We start from the raw sequence: 17,730 nt of genomic DNA, 5'->3' as shown, positions 1-17,730 counted from the left end.
GGGAAGTGGGAGGTAATATTCAACTGTGCCCCCTTCCTATGTAGGAGGGGGCGCTGAAACTGACTCGCTTGTTTGGTAACTGTAGGCGGGGTACTTTCAGAAATGCATATCTCACTCAAAAAATCATGTGCAGACTTTTTTCAAAGTTTGTATGCGTGTGGGAGCACCAGAGACCCAAAACATCCCAGGAAGTGTTGTTTTCATAATATGTCCCCTTTACTGTTTTCAATCATTAGTTCAATATGTTTGTTTGCTTGAGTGTTACGTTTACCAAAAACAGACATTTGGTTTTCTTTACGTTGAGTGATAATTTATCTATATCAAACCACAATTTTAACTCGGTTAGCTCACTAGAGACATCCCCCATCTGCACAAACTGTTTTCTTTGTTCTATGTAGCTGCTATATTAATAATAGCTTGTTCTACTATCCTCATATCAATACCATTCCAGTCTGTTGATGTTTTATTTTTAAACTTGTTAACAATATAAATTATTTCATTTTTATCTGCATCCTTCAGATATATAGTATCTGGGTTTCTCTCACCCAAATAATGTGAGACACTTCTCCCTTGTGGAGGGTTTAACTCCTCTGCCAGTTTGGGGCCCACATTTACAAAGAATTTGTCCACCATCTCATTTTTGTCATTAATAATCTTGTCCTTGTCTAGAAATTCTTCGAGAAAGCCCGAACTGGTCGATTTATTTCTTATAATTGAATTTAGTATCTTCCATGTTTCCTTTATATTGTTTTTATTCTTATCTAGTAATTTATTATAATAATCTTTTTTACAATTTTGCATAATATCAGTTAATTTATTTCTATATCTTTTATACTTAATTTCTTTCTCCTTATTTCTATACTTAATAAACTCTCTGTATGAGTTGTTTTTTACAGGCCTTCAACAGACCCTTTGTAACCCAGGGTTTAACTGAGGAATTTGCTCGTTTTCTGCTTTCCTGAATTGGACAGCTTCTGTCATATTACATCAAAAAAGTTTGCAAGAAGGATTATAAGCATAATTGACCTCTCCTGTGTCATAAACCTTTCTCCAGTCTTGAGCCCTTAATTCATTTCAAAACTTGTTTAGAGTGTCATCCGTTCTTAATCTCCTTTGTATCATTTCATTCCTTTCAGTTTACCAGAGTTCACAGTTGTAGATTACAAACACCGGCAGATGGTCACTGATATCACTTAATAATAATCCACTTTCTATATTATCTATTAGGTTATTAGTAAGTATGTTATCTATAAGTGTTGCAGATTGAGATGTAATTCGACCAGGTTCAGTAATAATACTATATAAGCTGATGCTGTGCATTGCATCAATGAATTCCTCTATCGGTGTTAGTTTGTTAGGATTTAGGAGATCTATCTTGTGAAGTTAGCTTTTGCTCCATGTTTGTAGCCATACTCTCCATCACCTCCTTGAAATTCTCTATGCTACTGTGCGAGCACCTCCACAATAACATCATGCAGAATGAAAACTTTTGTCACTGCGGCCGATCTTGAATCCCACCTGGTGTCACACCCTCGCTCCAATTCCAATGACCTAGCCACATCTCTCTTTGCGCCTTAAGAAAAAGGGAATGACATTCGCTGCCGCACATGAAGTTGTGCAAGGTGTTGAGAGAGTCAAAAAAAGTTGAGGCATCTAGCGATGTCCGGGCCACAGCTGACCGGACAAGGTTTAACCTATGCAAGTGACAGTGTTTTTGAAGGTGCCCTTAAGGATGGCTTGGACACCCCCCTAATGCCCAGACACCACCGATGCACCATCAAACCCAAAACCAACGGAAAGGCTTGGGTCTATTCCAAAAGGTGTGACAACTTCTAATATTTTCTGTACTATCGCAACAGCAGTCATGTTGTCTGTGGCTACGAGGCCAACAGCGTGCTCTCGCACAGTCCTCATGTGTACATACCGTAAGCAATGACCACCAGCTGTTATTTAGATACATCCTTCCACTCGTCTGCTAAAATAGCATAGAATGATCCTTCATGCAGTTCACGTTTAATCCGTTGCAACAGTAGAGTGCACGCATCATCCAACAGGACATTAAGAATTTCGTGACTGAGCATCCTTGCATTGCTAGGGATTGCATCTAGTCGCTCTTGAGTTGCTTTGTCATGCCTGCAGACAAGTCTATAAAATTCAAGGAAATGACCTCAGTTTTTGAGCTCATTCTCTTGGTTGCCACGCAGGGGTACTTCTTGTTTGGCACAAGTGATAAGAACGTCCAGAATGACTTTGATGTGCTCCCGATTCCTCTCTATGATTCCACCCTGTCTGCCATTTGTGTTGTTGAGTTGATAGATAACAGAGCCATGCTCAGACATTGACAGCTTGTACTTGTTAAATTTCTCCAGTGCAAAATTGTGCGATTTGCTATTTTGGTGCTTTAATCCAGCGTGATTGAGGTGCTTCCAGTCCCGGTATCCAGTCTGGCTAAACTGCAACATTGTCCTTTACTGGAAATGACTTTCACACTTTCAAATCACTTGGAGCTAGCCTAGCATACTGACAAACTGCATCCGATCCCAAACCTCACATGTCTGGCACCTTCTGCTGAACTTGCGCAGAAAAATCAACATAGACATAACCAGCTTTTTTATTAAAAAATTTAAAACTAAATATTTTGACTATTTTATCACAAATGATGAGATAATTTACAGTTTTTTAATAATTCTTGATAAAAATTAAAATATTAAATCGTTTTATTTATTTTCTGCAAGAAAAGTTTTGGGTGGGCCTGTTGAACAGTGGGTGGTCGTAGCTCCATCCGTCCCACCCATAACGCCGTGCCTGCCTCCCACTGGTTGTTTGCCTCGTGCCAGTTGGGTGAGAGTGAAAGTGTAATTCTCTGTCAAAGAGTTCATCTCCTCTTTCATCGCGTTAGCCCACATCTTTGACCTCTTAGAGTCTATAGCCTCTCTAAATGTTTTAGGTACACCATAAGCCACTCTGTAGAAATAATCAACATTTTCACTTTCGTCATTATTACACTCTAAGTATTCTGGAGTCTTTCTCTGTCTCGTAGGATACCTCCTTTCTCCCTGTTCTCTCTGAGTACTATCTGGGGTTTGACCTGCCTCAGCAGTCTCCTCCACACTGGACTCCTTACTCTCCTTAGGCTGTCCCTGACCCTGGTTGACTATCTTCAGTGGTGTATCTCCATAACTCTCAATGTCGTCCTCCATGCCTATCTGTCTGAGTCTGACTATCTTCGCTACCTTTGGTGATGACTTTCACCAGCCTATTTTTGTCTCAGGATAATGCACGTTATATGCTGGACTATATTTATCATAGCCTACAAAGATTCCCTTTTTATACCTAGAATCCAGCTTCTTCTTATCCTGCTGATATACATAGCATTCAGAGCCAAATATCTTCATGTTAGATAGGTTAGGTGTTTTTCCGTGTAAAAACACGGTAAGGTGTTTGCTCTAGACCAGTGGTATTCACTATTTTTTTCAGGAGAGCCGCACTGACAGGACGACGTCAACAGGAGAGCCATTTTTACCGCAAAGTATCAAAAGCTATAAATCCAGTCAAAAATAAGTATGCCTGCTTAATAATATGTCCTCCCTGAAGCAGTGTTTCCCACAGAATTTTGTGAAACTGTGGAGGGAACCCGGTCCTTAGCGGGGTCCGGGGGCATGCTCCCCCGAAAGAAAATTTGGTACCTTTTAACCTGGAATGCATCAATCTGGTGCACTTTGAGAGGAAAATTAAGACTTGTGTGACTGTGTGCTATTTTCTGGAATAATGTGGAGACACTGGGTCACATAACATGGAAGCTATTGAAGAATAAGTTTATAAGAATAAGTCCATCCAAAGAGGACATTCTCTCTTGTTATGCAGGAAAACCGCCAATCTGGCAACCCCGCTGTCAGCGTAGAGCCGAGCAAGTTTAAAAATATTTTCTAGACAAGGCTATATTTCCACCTTTTAATGCCGCTGTTGATTTATTTTTTAAATAATTGTTTGTATTGTTTTTTTAAATATCTGTATTCACTGCATGATCATATCACTGTATATTTTTACCGCCATGCGAGCCGCAAATAGAGGCTTGGCGAGCCGCATGTGGCTTGCGAGCCGCGCAATGAGTAATACTGCTCTAGACGATTACTGTAGCACCTGTTGCGGATTTGAGCTGCTGTCTGTACAGCATATGTCGATAATTGCTTTGAGAGGTTACACTCCAACAGCATGCATCAGGACATGTCGAATAAGGTTCTCCATCCTCTCTCGGCAGTTCCGTTCTGATGAGGTGAGTAGGGTGCACTTGTCTCATGCCTTATCCCGTTACTCCTAAGTAAAGACTGGAACTCCTGCCCGGTAAACTCTGTGTCGTTATCAGACCTTATGCACTTTATCCTTGTCTGCTATACATGTTTCTGTAGCTTTTGTCGTGTTACTTTTTGCTTTGATAAAGTATAAAAACATCATTCCACTTTAATCATCAGTAAATGCTATTTCATACCTGTATCCATCTTTATCTGCTGGTTCTATAGGACCGCATAGGTCTGTGTGTACTAGCTCTAGCATTGGTTGTTGCTTTAGCATCTGTCTGTTTCTGCTTTGTGTAAACTTGCCCTGTGTGCATATTTCAGAGTTTTGATTGGACTTGTCATTTCCCTTTTATCTACATCTCTTCAACAACCTTTTCTAATTTTGTAACATCATCAAAATTACAATGACCAAGTATTCTATGCCACGTTTGAATGTCATGACAACCATACACTTCATCAACATTTTCCTATTCTACTGAGCTAAGGTAATACAGCCTACCATAAACATCCATTTTGAATATGGTACCATTCTTGTGGACCATCCAGTCATCACCGTCCTTGAAGCGGATCTTGGCTCCGTTGGCTGTCTCTGCTTGGACTGTTTTTTTGTTTGTTGTGGAACCAATGGGATGTAGAGTGCTTGGGTTGAGCCTCGTTTTCACTTGTCGTCCTTCGCTGTCCAGCAAGTAGACTTTGGCGTCTCCCATCATCTTTGCCATCCCGCTCACCTTGGTCCAATTGGCAAGCTCGATCATGTGGTCCTCGGGTCTGAAGCTCATGTCAACTGTTTTGAACTTTGTGCCATCGTTGATCATGTGTGTTGTGGTGCCGCAGTCAGTCATGAGAACCTTCTTGTTTCCTCTTTGTGTTTCTTCAAGTCCCTCATCTTGAAGAAACAGAAAGATGTAGGCTCTGCCACGTCACTCCATCAGCTTTCTTCACATGGTCACGGCCTCGTCCTCGACCGTGCCCTCTTCCTCACTGTGGCGTGTCCTATTTTCATTCCTCTCTTCTTGCCTGGTATTCGGCAGGACATGTCCTGGCCATGTGTCCCTTTTTTACCGCTCGTATAACACTCAACCACAGCCAGGTTCAGTTTCTTTCCTGTTCCTCTTCCACGTTGCCACGCTAGTTTTCATCACGTTGTCTTCTTCTACATTCACGTCACTCTTCCAATATTTTTCCGTACTCTCATAACTTTGCAGTTTTGTTTTAAACTCGCTGAACGTTACAATGTAATTTGTCTGGGTGATGTGCATGACGAATGGCTTGTATGAATCAGGTAGCCCCTTTACTACCATGGCTATCTGAAGCCCATTACTAATTTGCTCGTCTGCTCTTCTCAATGATGTGAATGTAGTCTCTGCTCTAAAAATATAGTCAATGACAGTTTCATTGCTAGCCTTAAGAAGCGAGGAAAGTTCACAATACAAACTCACAACGCAGGGTTTGTCCTTTCCCTCGCAGTGCTCGCGAAGAATCTCCAGTGCTCTTCTTCCATCACGTTTTGCGTCCCTCATTACCAATTCAAACTCTTGTTGTCTAGACATTGCAACAGCTCTGCATATGCCTCTCCGTTCTTTGCCTCATTTTCCGCGAGAGCTGCTTGGTCGTCCTCATCTATCTGCGGGTCCTCCAAATTAACTTTTCTGAGGCCGCGCAACTCCATGTGCGCGAGGAAACTCGTTTCCCAGAGTTCATAATTTTTCTCATCACCGTTGAATAAAAGTCTGAAGCATATTTGGCCTGCATGACTGGGCTCATTATCTATTGAGCTAGACATCTCTGCAGCAGTCTATTGTAACACAGTCACCAAAGTGGTTCACAAGCACCTGCTAGTGGCTAATATTCACGGAGAAAAAGGACGGACCGCCATCGTCTCTTTGGTCCGGGAACTCACTAGGCAGTTTATTCTGCGCATGCGCCCAATAGCATCCCAGTGCACGCAGGCACACATGTTTGAATATGACATCACTGCGTAGACTTATTAACATGGCTTTGCTATTCATATTATCAAATATGCTTAACAATTACCTTCGATGACATGCTTGTACACTGCAATAAACTTGGGGATGGTCTACTGGACAGCGAGGTAAAGATATACCTGAGATGAAGATGGCATAAGCCCATAAACCCATGTATGTACCCCATATGTGATATCCGGATATGATAAAAATATGAGCTTAAATCGCTCTCTATGGGAATAACACATGCTTATCTTGATCTACAATATAGCCCCGCCCCTGAATGGAAATTAACTTTCTACCAGACATTGGCCAGAATGCATTAAAAAAATTCGTATTGTGGGTTGGGAAAAGCTCAAACTGATTGTTTGGTTCTCCTTTACACTTTGACTACAAATAACTTTGTCAAACTTATGCCCAAAATGTGATTATTATTCACCTTTTTCCTCCACAGACTGAATTGGCTTAGAAAGGAAAGGAAGAAAGGAATCAGATGATTCTGCCTGATGATGTGGTGGGTGGGTTTTGAATGGGTTTCTTTAGACATTTGAGTATTGCTGATCCTTTGTTACAAAAGTAAAGGCTGCAGCAAAAAGTAAAAAATAGCGGGTCCAGTTATTTTTTTTATCTACTTTTGTCTATCATTTGATATTGCAGAGCATTGGTCAGGGGTTGACCTTGTGACGTATTTGCCTTGTAGAAGGACGGGTAGTTTTAGCTTTTTCAGTGCTGTGTTCAAACCCAAATGCATCCCAGAGCAGGATGCCGCAAGAATAAGGGCATTAGACAGCACGCAGACACACAAAGCAATTTGGAATTTCTATTCCAAAATGTCTGTCAACTGCAGCTATCCGGCACCTCAAGTTGCAAGGGGGGCAGCAGAAATGTCCTGTTGCCAAGAGCGCTACACTGTCGGACACGAAGAGGCACATGGTGGGGGAAGGGGGAAGAGTGGGATTTATTGATGCTAACTCCTGGTGATTTAGCGAGGTGCCCATTTCTAACGAGCGTCGTAAGCGAAGGGCCGCAAAGACAATACAGGCAGAAATGTAGGTAACGCTTTAATAAGTCCTTTAATGTACACTTATGAGTACTATATGTTGTCAAAATTGATATAATGTAAATTAAAAAAACGACATATACTGTAAATACAATGTTATAGCCGAGGCAAAAAAACACACATTAAGACGGCTCTTTGGAAAAAAATATAATTTTACTTTTAAAAACGTCAGAACTTAAGTTAAAAATATACTTGCACATTAACATTTTTTATTTCAGAACTATCAAGAACAACATTTAACTAAATAAAAAACATTTAAAAAATAAAAATGATGTCTGACACAAATTCCAGTGTGAAATGATTAAGACTTGACTATTCATTTAAAATAGTAAATGAATAAGAATAACAAAACGATCAAACAAGTAGTCTAGTCCTTTCTTTTCACCATTCTAGCCTACTCTGTACTGCTTAGCAACATCATGTAGGAGCCTACCAAGAGGGCCATCTTTGTGTTTCCTGCCCAGCCATTCAGACCACTCAACGAGACAAAGATGGTCTGACAATAAACGCTCAGTTTGATTGCCTCTTTGTCTCCAAACTTGCTCTTTAATGCTACGCCAGGCTCTTTCAATGTGATGAGTGTGGGCACCTGTTTGAGGATCTACATACCACCTTGAATGATTCACAGTCATGTGATTGTAGCCAAGCGCAGGCAGGGCACGATAAGGACGCCATTCATTGCTTATGATGGACTATCCTATCCTGACATGGTACGCTATCAGTTGGATGAGGTCTTGTCGACCTCTTCTTTCTACAAGGCACAGCACTGGCTTTGCTCTGTGACTCCCCTGCTGCTGCACTTCAAGCATGCCGAACACCCATTTCCGTCTTCTCCAAGTTCCACCCATTCTTCCTCTCCCATACTGTTGTGATGATGCAAAACAATAAATCATGAAAATAAACAGTAAACAACTTACAGGCAAAGATGTTTTCAACATAAGTAAATTCAAGACACAGGATCCTATCTATTTTCCCTTTTTGAAATAGTGACTGTCACATTGATGAGCTTCCAATTAATTGAAGAAAATGGCTAAATGCTTCAAAATGTCAATGGTAGCAGTAGTTCATTCTTAAATTACTAGAATTATAAATGCATTACTCAATTAGAAATTGCTTACATGATTAAAATAATTGTCATCATTCTACCATTCATATGTATGTGACAAATAAAGAAAACACGTACAACAATATCCTAATCTGTATGAAGATTCTTAAAACATTCAATATGATTAAATTTCAAGTACGTGCAGACACAAAAACAATAACTCACCTTGCACCACAAACCATTTACAGCTAGCCCTTTATTCAAACCCTACACACCTTTCTCTTATGGCGGAAATGGCTCTCATCGATTACGACAAATTCCCGTTGTCCACCAAGAAGCTGCCCTCTTCGTCGTCGCATTCGGTGAACAGCCCTTCGACAAACCTTCCACAGCTTTTTGGCCATCTTGGAAATGGTTGCGCTACTTGCAGCTACAATGTCTGTCATCTTATTGACCTGTCTGAGGCGTAGGCCCTGTGCAAATCCATAGAACCAATAAAATGCATGAGAGTTCAATGTTGTCACTCCCCTCTAGACAAAATCGACATGGTTGCGACGTTTACAGTTTGTGAGTGTTGCGTCTGTTGAGTGAGTGAGAGGCTGCCGGACGGCTCTGCATGGAACTTTTATAAACGCAATATTGTTATCCCGCAGTAATTAGCCCGACAGCCCCGAAATGTTAACGGCCCACCGGGAATTCTTCCGACTCTCCCGATTATCACTCCGCCGTGTGTGTGTTTGTGTGTGTGTGTGTGTGTGCGTGTGCGTGTGTGTGTGTGTGTGTGTGTGTGTGCGTGTGTGTGTGTAGGCGTTATTCGATAGCCTGATTATGTATATAGGCCTACATACGGTAGGAATATTCATACTGGTTTAAATAATAAATGTTATAGTATTACCCATCTTTGCTGAGCAAGAGTTTTATTCGAAAGTTCAGTGATTGAAACAAATTAAAGCCTGGAGAATTACGGTAGGCCTACCACTGTCATGTACCTACCCGATCAAGTGGACTGGGTCAAATTCACTGCAGGTCTCTCTTCTTATATCCATCTTACCAAATATATTTTATTACTGTCCTTCTCAACACTCTCTGATCTCACTAAAAGGCTAGCAGCACGAAATCAAGGGATATTTAGAATAGAAAAAAATGTGCGATTAATCGCGAGTTAACTATGACATTAATGTGATTAAATATTTGAATCCCTTGACAGCACTAATATATATATAAATACAACTGAGGACATATTTATACATTTCACTTAACAATTTATTACTCAAAAATGATTTACCGATAAATGAACTGCATCCACTGAAAGAGCGAAAGTCTGGACTTCGTGAAAAAAGACTTGTCCCTACTTGTTTTCACAGTCTTCGTCCCTCGTCCCTCACTGCTCTCTGGCATATCCTTAAAAAAGTTCACAGTATTGTTTAATTGGTTAAGTTATTAATTGGTAAACAGGCTATTGATGCAGCTTAAAAAATACCATTATTGTGCATCAATCACTATGAACTTTGTGCAGTAACCTACAATTTGCATCCCGTATGCATCCCGGGTCGGCTTAGCTCAGGAGGTAGAGCAGTTGCCTTGTAACCGAAAGGTGCTAGTTCGATCCCCAGCTCCCCCTAGCTGAGTGTTGATGTGTCCCTGAGCAAGACACTTAACACTAACTGCTCCTGACGAGCTGGCTGTCGCCTTGCATGGTTGACTCTGCCGTCAATGTGTATATTAACCGATGTAAGTCGCTTTGGATAAAAGCGTCTGCTAAATGCCCTAATTGTAATTGTATAATAGATGATGAAAAGGGGTTATAAATGATGCATGTTGGAACACAAAACTGCTAGTCAATTGTGCTTGTAGGCAGGCAGGCTAAATGTACAGATAGTTACATGCTACTTAAATGACATTAGCCAAAAAGGAAGAAGACGATACATTACCAGCTGTAATGATCCCTGCTATTCGTCTTTGAAAGTTTCATCTTCTGGTGACAAATGCAGCATTTTTTTTTTTCATGAGAAGTTTTTTTTTCTGTAGGTATTTGATTAGCTTTAATGTTTTTCTAGTTGAAGTACCTTCAAAAATGAGTTTTCTGAGCGCCTGCAGCGCCATCTTAGCATGCTAGTTTTGTAACAGCATATTAAAAGTCACAGATTTGTATAATATCTGTATTATACAAATAATATGTTGCCCAATTTTAGGCTAGAGATGCTGAATGCTGTTAATTTCCATTGCACACCTTGAACACCTTGTTTACTTATTATTTTATATCCTAGCACGCGGCCAAGATGAAGTCCTTGACAGGTACCGCAGAGTGTTGAGTGTCTTCAAAAAGAAGAAATCCATAACTGCGTCCTGTGAAAAAGTGGGAGTGGATCGTAACACCATTGGATTAAATGCTCCCATTGCGGAACTTGCCATTGGGGCCCCCGAAAAATATGCTGAATATAATGAGCAGCATACTGGAAAGCTCAGTGAATTTATTAGAAAATGTAAGGATGCAATTCATGAAAGTGACACTGTTGAGGATGCAGTTCAGGCCCTTAAGGGGAAGCTGTTGCCTTTGGGGAAGGGGAGTTTTTAGGGTGATTTTGGAATGGAAAATTAGTGTGAAGTTAAAGGTTTAAATACTTCTGCATAGCTGTTGCATTATGGAGGTTGAGATCAGCACTGTGACTTTAAGGAGTTTGGGGGAGACGTGGCTGTATCAGAAGTCAGCATTGTACTGTTGCAGAGGGAATCAGCAGAAAAGGGCCTTTTCACCACATATATAAATGCTTACCTTAAAAAAATTATCTGTTCAAATGTACACATTTATAATTTCACTGCTTTAGTTTAGAAACAGACAGCCATTTATTTTGCACTACCTTTCAAGCGTAGTTCGGCCTTGTATTAACACGCCATCTCGTGTCGGTGCATAGTCAATAAATGGGTTTGTAATGCGTTTATTAACTATAAGAAACTCATAAGACTTATTAATGTTATTTAGCAATCAATCAATAGTTAACAAGCTTCTTATAAGTGCTTATAAAAGTCTTATAATCTCACAATAAACATGGTTATTATGCTATTATTGACCCTTATAGATAGTCTTATTAACCCCAATTAGAGTTAATAAGCATATAATAAGGTCTTATTACCTATTAACAAAGGCTTTTTACAAGGACCTTAATATAAAGCGATACCGAAATGTCTTTAATTAGCTCCTTATGTAGCGTGGCGGAAGCAACCTGGTCCATCCTAATTGAGGCATTAGCTCGTTCTATAACTCTATGCTTTCTAGGGTCTAAAAGACTCAATGCTTACAATGCTATCAATGGGAACAAGAGATGCTAGTGCTGTTGCTGGCAGGGACAGGGCCGGTAAAACTGTAGCACAGTCTTTATATCACATGGGTAGAGCATTTCGGTGCAGGGCCTTGTGTGAAAGTGGGTATGAGTGAATCTTGGATAGGGTTTCACACCCTCTTCTCTTGACTCTAAGTATCATCCCTGGCCCTTCTCATATCATGCCGTGTGCAGGCCTCTCAGAGATCCAGGTAAGCTGCACTTTTGTAGCTGCAAACCTATTCTGCCATCATGTTAAGAGCATATTGATGTTCTTTTATTTTTTTATTTTTTTTAATTTATTCAGATCCCCATTAGCTTCCACAGCTGTGGTTGCTAATCTTCCTGGGGTCCACAAAAATACACAGACATATAAACATACATACAGTACAAAGACCTATCAATATCACAAAAGTTAGAAAAACTGTATAGACAACACTTCAACACATCGTACAAACATCATTAACCTCTCAATAAAAAAAAAAGTTTACAAGTACATCAAGCATAGAGTCATTCCTGTTGTGTAGATTCCCTCAGCACCTTTTTGAGTGATTTTTTTAATCTATATTTACCCTTGACCCTTCTTATGCTAATGCATAAGGAATTCCACTGACTGATGGCTCTGTAAATGACTGCCTTGTAAAGTTGATTTGTTTTGGGCTGTGGGAGGTCAAAACAGCCTTTTCTGACCAGTCTAGTCATATGGCTGTGCCTTGAGCCTGTCTGAACGAGCTGTTATGACAAAAAATTGGGTTTCCTATCAACAACGGCATTTCAGGTAAACATTACAAGACTAGATGTTACTGTAGCCAGTCAACCATGACACTGTTTTGCATCTTCATGACATTAGTTCTAAAAGTACATTGAAGAGCCAATCTTGCAGCTCTATTTTGAGCCAGCTGGAGTTTCTTTATATGTTTTTTAGCGGCGCTGGACCAAACAACCATACAGTACCCTAAGTGTCAACTTATCTGGGTTTTGTTGTTGTTTGTGCTTGCCCAACTTGAAATGGCATGGATAGACAGAGGACGCAGGACAGCTCAAATCCTTTTCCTTGTTTTTATTGAACATTTATTGTGCAACAAGCATTCCGGATTAGGATTAGGTTGAAAACCTATTGATGAAGAGAAATTAAATCAAGTTAGTTCTCCAAATAATTCAAAATGCGTAATCAAACATTTAAATCAAATCCAAATAAATCTGTTAGATATTATCAAAAACAAAATTATATAATTACAATATCACTATGTTATCTAATATCACTGTATTATCTAATAATCAATGGTCTTCCATACAAACATTTCTACCACGTGCGCCTCCACCAAAGGTGCCCAAGAAGTCACTAAGGACGTCTGCGCTGTCCCATGTGCTGTCACATGGAAGACATGACAAACGAGAAAAAGTGCCAGAAACCTGCGCATTGTGCAAACTACCCCTTGGTTCAAAAAATAAATGACCTACCAATGCGTGCTCTTGCGTTCTCCCGTGCACAAACCCTTCATGGCCCGGCCTGAAATCGCAGATCTTTATCGCCTCACCTGTGCTCACTCACCTCATGTGCCGCAATCAAGTAAGTGCCGCCCGGTGTGATCACAAATCAAACTGGCTTCATACATAGCGAAACCCCTCCGCTGATATGTATTCTAAATAACCTAAATGTGACCTCTGTCTTCACAACCATTAGTTGAGCTTTCATTTACAAATGATGCCTTCTGCATGAGGAGGTGGTTATTACTTCAAATCACTTTCAAGTTAATCTCGAAAAGAACTGACAACATAAATCACGTGTGATTTATACATTTCACCTCCATGGCCACTAGAGGTCGTCATCCATGAAACTATGCATATTAAAATCTAAATGTGTCTTCACACTAAGTGAGAGAAAACTAGAGCCTGAATCACCTGATTCCTGACTGAATGTGTCACATAGCAAGGGCATTTTCTAGTCATAGCAATACCCTGTCCCATTTTTACAGCAATTAAATCAATATGGTCAGACCATAACAATTGATCATCTATTATAATGCCAAGTAATTTAATTTTCCTTACTTGCTCTATTGGAATACCACCCATAGATAGATTTAAACAGGAGTCCCTGGCAATCCTTCTCCTGGTACCAATAACCATGCACTTAGTCTTAGTGATGTTCAATACTAATTTGTCATCCTCTACCCAGTCAGACACAGTTTGTAATTCTTTACATAATACATCAGTCAGTTCCTTGCATGTAGATGCAGCACAGAACATAGTCGAGTCATCAGCATACATTATTACTATTGTCTGTTCCAGAACATAGGGCAGGTCATTGGTAAAGATAGAAAATAAAAGAGGACCCAGACAACTTCCTTGAGGCACACCACAGAGGACATCTTTGCTGACTGATAAGCTTCCATTGAAAAACACTCTCAGATGTGATGTGTGGTACGTGTCGATGCAACGGTTCAGCTGCAGCACTTCAAATAAAGATGGCTGAACCCCGAATCAACAAGGCACGAAGGCCTTGCTGTCACCGTGTCACATGGTGAAACACATGTCTGTCTCTAAAAATTAACATCTTTGGACCCATAATGTCCGTCAGGATGGATTTAGCTGTACAGTGAAAATTTCAAAAAATAAGTTCTTCTTCACAATACCTTCACCAAAGCTTTAAATGACAAACAGTTTTGATATTCATGATCTATGGACTTGCTTGTGTGTGTGTGTGTGTGTGTGTGTGCGTGTATGTGTGTGTGTGTGTGTGTGTGTGTGTGTGTGTGTGTGTGTGTGTGCGCGTGTGCATGCTTTCATGTGTTTGAGTGTGTGTTGATGTATTGTAGTTGTACAGTGTCTGCCACATGGACCTTGGGACGCTGGTTCAATTCCAACCTCGTCCAAACATTATGTGAGACATGCCTTGAAATAGAATAAGGTTTACTGTGCCAAACCCATGATTTTCTTGAAAATGGCGCCCGCTGGGATAGGCGGTTCGTGGGGGTGTGGCTAGGAATACCTCTAAAATTGCTGGTATTTCTTTGTTCCTGCAGGCTCAGATTGTGAATTGTATACATGTCAAACATAACATATAAAATGCAGGAGTTTTATATGATGTGTGTGTTTGTGTGTATGTGTGTATGCATGTGTCTGCTTTTGTTTTCCTCCACTACAACCCCCTTAATGTGCGCCTTGGATACAGGCCTCCTAAACCAAACAACGACTTCATTAAAGAGTTCAGACTTTTTATCTGATTATGTTACATCTTATGTCGCTTGTTGATTTTAGGCGATTTCAAAACACATGTCTGTTGTCCCGATAAACCGCTGGTTAAAAAGTTTCACCATTTCATGGATTTGTTTGGTCTGGTGCAACAAATTAATCAGCCTACCACTATACTTGGTCACATCCTTTCTACTGCAAATGAGCTTCCTGGCTGCATAGAGAACTTAGTGTCTCTATTTACCTCATCTTGAATATTCAGCGAGGACATAGGACAATCCTCTGTCCATGTTGGGTGGCAAAAACTCTGCTTCCTTGATCATCTCCCCTGTCAATCAACCAGTCTTGGACCTTTCTATTAGTATTTTCCTCTGAATCATGTATGACAACCTAATAAAACATTTTTACAATTTTCTGACTTCAATGAAAAGATACAAAAAGTAGAATGGGGACATTTTCTGCAGAATAGGTACATTCTCAGTACAAAATGGCTGTAATAAAAATGGATGATGTTTAGGATGAACTTCCTGTATCACACGTGGCGGTTCATCCAGCTTGGGACTCAGTTCTGTGAGGTCAGGGGGGTGGTTTATTAGCAGGACACTTCTTTCTCTCTACTCTGCTCCTTTATTTGAATCCCCTTCGTTGAACGCCAGCTGTGCCACGCACACGCAAGTGGCCACTTGCCATTTACTGCTTGGAAAGTCTACAGATGAAGATGAAAAATATTGCAAATGGAAGCAGAGTTGCTCCTTGTTGTCCTGGCAACAGTTTACCTTTTCTTTTTGTTTTGCTACTACTGTATTGGCAAAGATGAAGTGAAATTAACTCTTTCCCTCCCTCCCTCTCGCCTCCATCTCTCCTCCCCTCTCTCTTCTGCCTTCTTTCTCTCCCTCTCTGCCCTACAGTGAAGCCAACTATCATCGATGTGGGTATCTATGTCAACAGCATCGGGCCTGTGTCTTCCATGGACATGGTGAGTTAAACCTCATATCTCTTCCTCACTCTGTATCCTCACGCCTCCCGCTTTAAATGTATAAATACTCCCTTTGCCTCCAAAATTCTCCCTTTCTGTCTCTCACTCCCTCCATATATTACTCTCTGTCTCATACTTACTCTCTCCCTCTCCCCACCACTTTCTCTCCCTCACTCCCCCATTCTGTCCGGCTCATCTCTATGTTTTTCTTCCTCTCTCACCCCATTGCTCAATCCCTCTCCCGAGATCTTACTCCTTCTGTCTTTCTCTCTCTCCCTATCGCTCACTCTCACACTCTCTCTCTTTTCACTGTGGACATCTCTTTTACAATCTGTTTCAAAAAGCACAGTTATGAAACTGTTAACTAAATCTTCATTTTTTACGCTTGTTTGCGTACCAGGAGAGACAGACATGTTCCACCTGAAGGGGAACACACTGTGAACATAAGGAGTTTTTGTTTTGGGAAAACTGCGGGAAGAACTTCCTGTTTCAGTTGATGTTGACCATTGGCTGCTCCGATCGTCAATTGAGGTTTCCTTGGTGATTGGCTGGTTGCATTGTAAGCCCTGCCTAGTTCTAGGTTGAAACTTCAGTGTGTACAGAAAGATGCAGCCTACTCTCAGTTCTAAAATTGAATTTAAGACTTTCAACTCATTAACATCTTAATCATCAAAGGAAAACAGCTGCGGGGAAGATCAAACCATCACACCATCTCTCCTGCCTTAAAGATAAAATACGTAATTTTCGGCAGGGGGGAGGGTGTTTCAATCAAAACAACAACAACAACAGTCTGGGTTCGATGATGTCGTTTACAGTTAAAAACAATCTGGCACGTCTCGGCAGTGATCATGTTCACGGATGAGGTAATGTATGAAAGTTTAATTCACGGAACGTTTAATCCCATAATGTAATTTCATTATAAGGAAATAGCCTTAACTAATGCCAGTCAAAGTAGCTTTAAGATGCTGAGTTTAGATGAGCTACAGATTAGTTGAATGGGGAATTCCATCGTTGGCAAAGTTAGCCTAGCCCTGTTATCTGAGGTCAAAACAATCAGTAATGTTTCAGCGTGTTGAACGTCGTTATACCTTCATATTGTAGCACATCGTAGAAGGCTAGATCGATATTAAAATGTCCCTTTTTAAATATTTCGGGAGTATGAGATCCATTGAGATGTTGCTCTAATATCACATGCAAAAGCTGATGAAACAGCCATCGATTACGGAACATGGATTATTAACCCCTTTATTCTGAGACGTAAATAAGACATAATATTTATATAACTATATAATATCCACCTTTGGACAAAGCAAACAATGTCCTCCTTCAGTTCATACCCTATGGACCATCTGTAACTGATATCTTTAGTTAGCTCTCCTAATGAATACACATTGACAAAAAATAATGATGGGTTATAATGTTGATGCGACAATGAAGTTGTGTCAATAATTCAGGTTTTCTACTTCTTAAATTTCTAACATGAGGTCCATTGTAAAAATAAACCTAATTTAATAAAGTTTCTAAAATGAAATCTATCGGAGGGTCAGTCGATACATAGTTTCGCAAGCGAGATACAATGGAGCAACTACGTTATTAAATTAGTGATCAGATAAAGCCTTGTGTGGTTGCTATAGAAACTAATTAGCTACAGCTGAGCTAACGTTATTCACCGTAGTTCTAAACATTGCAGCATTTTAAAAATGGACAAATTCATTGTCAATTTTAATGTATTTGGAGAAGGGAAGACATTTGAGGACTTTTTTAAAGAGCGACGAGGACGACGGAATGACAAAAGCAAAAGACAAGGCCCAGGGTACCCTTTCCGAGATCTGACAGATGAGGAGCTGCGTACAATTGAAGACGGGGCCCTTGAATCAAACA

The 17,730-nt window shown here is 40.4% G+C and overlaps 1 protein-coding gene across 1 annotated transcript in view; it reads left to right on the top strand.

The window, feature by feature from the left end:
• Positions 1-17,730, top strand: part of LOC307074392 (gamma-aminobutyric acid receptor subunit gamma-3-like) — a gene marked incomplete at its 3' end in the record, with an annotated part of 122,391 nt that overhangs the window by 22,736 nt on the left and 81,925 nt on the right. The window contains exon 2 of the mRNA XM_079734540.1: positions 15,782-15,849. Coding sequence (XP_079590666.1) covers positions 15,841-15,849 — 9 coding nt within the window. The 5' untranslated portion in view covers positions 15,782-15,840. The remainder of the gene's footprint in view (positions 1-15,781; positions 15,850-17,730) is intronic.

The sequence above is a fragment of the Pollachius pollachius genome (assembly GCF_949987615.1).
Source record: "Pollachius pollachius genome assembly, chromosome: 4".
NCBI lineage: Eukaryota > Metazoa > Chordata > Actinopteri > Gadiformes > Gadidae > Pollachius > Pollachius pollachius.
The sequence above is the reverse complement of the archived record's forward strand: the minus strand, read 5'-3'. Positions and strand labels throughout refer to the sequence as shown.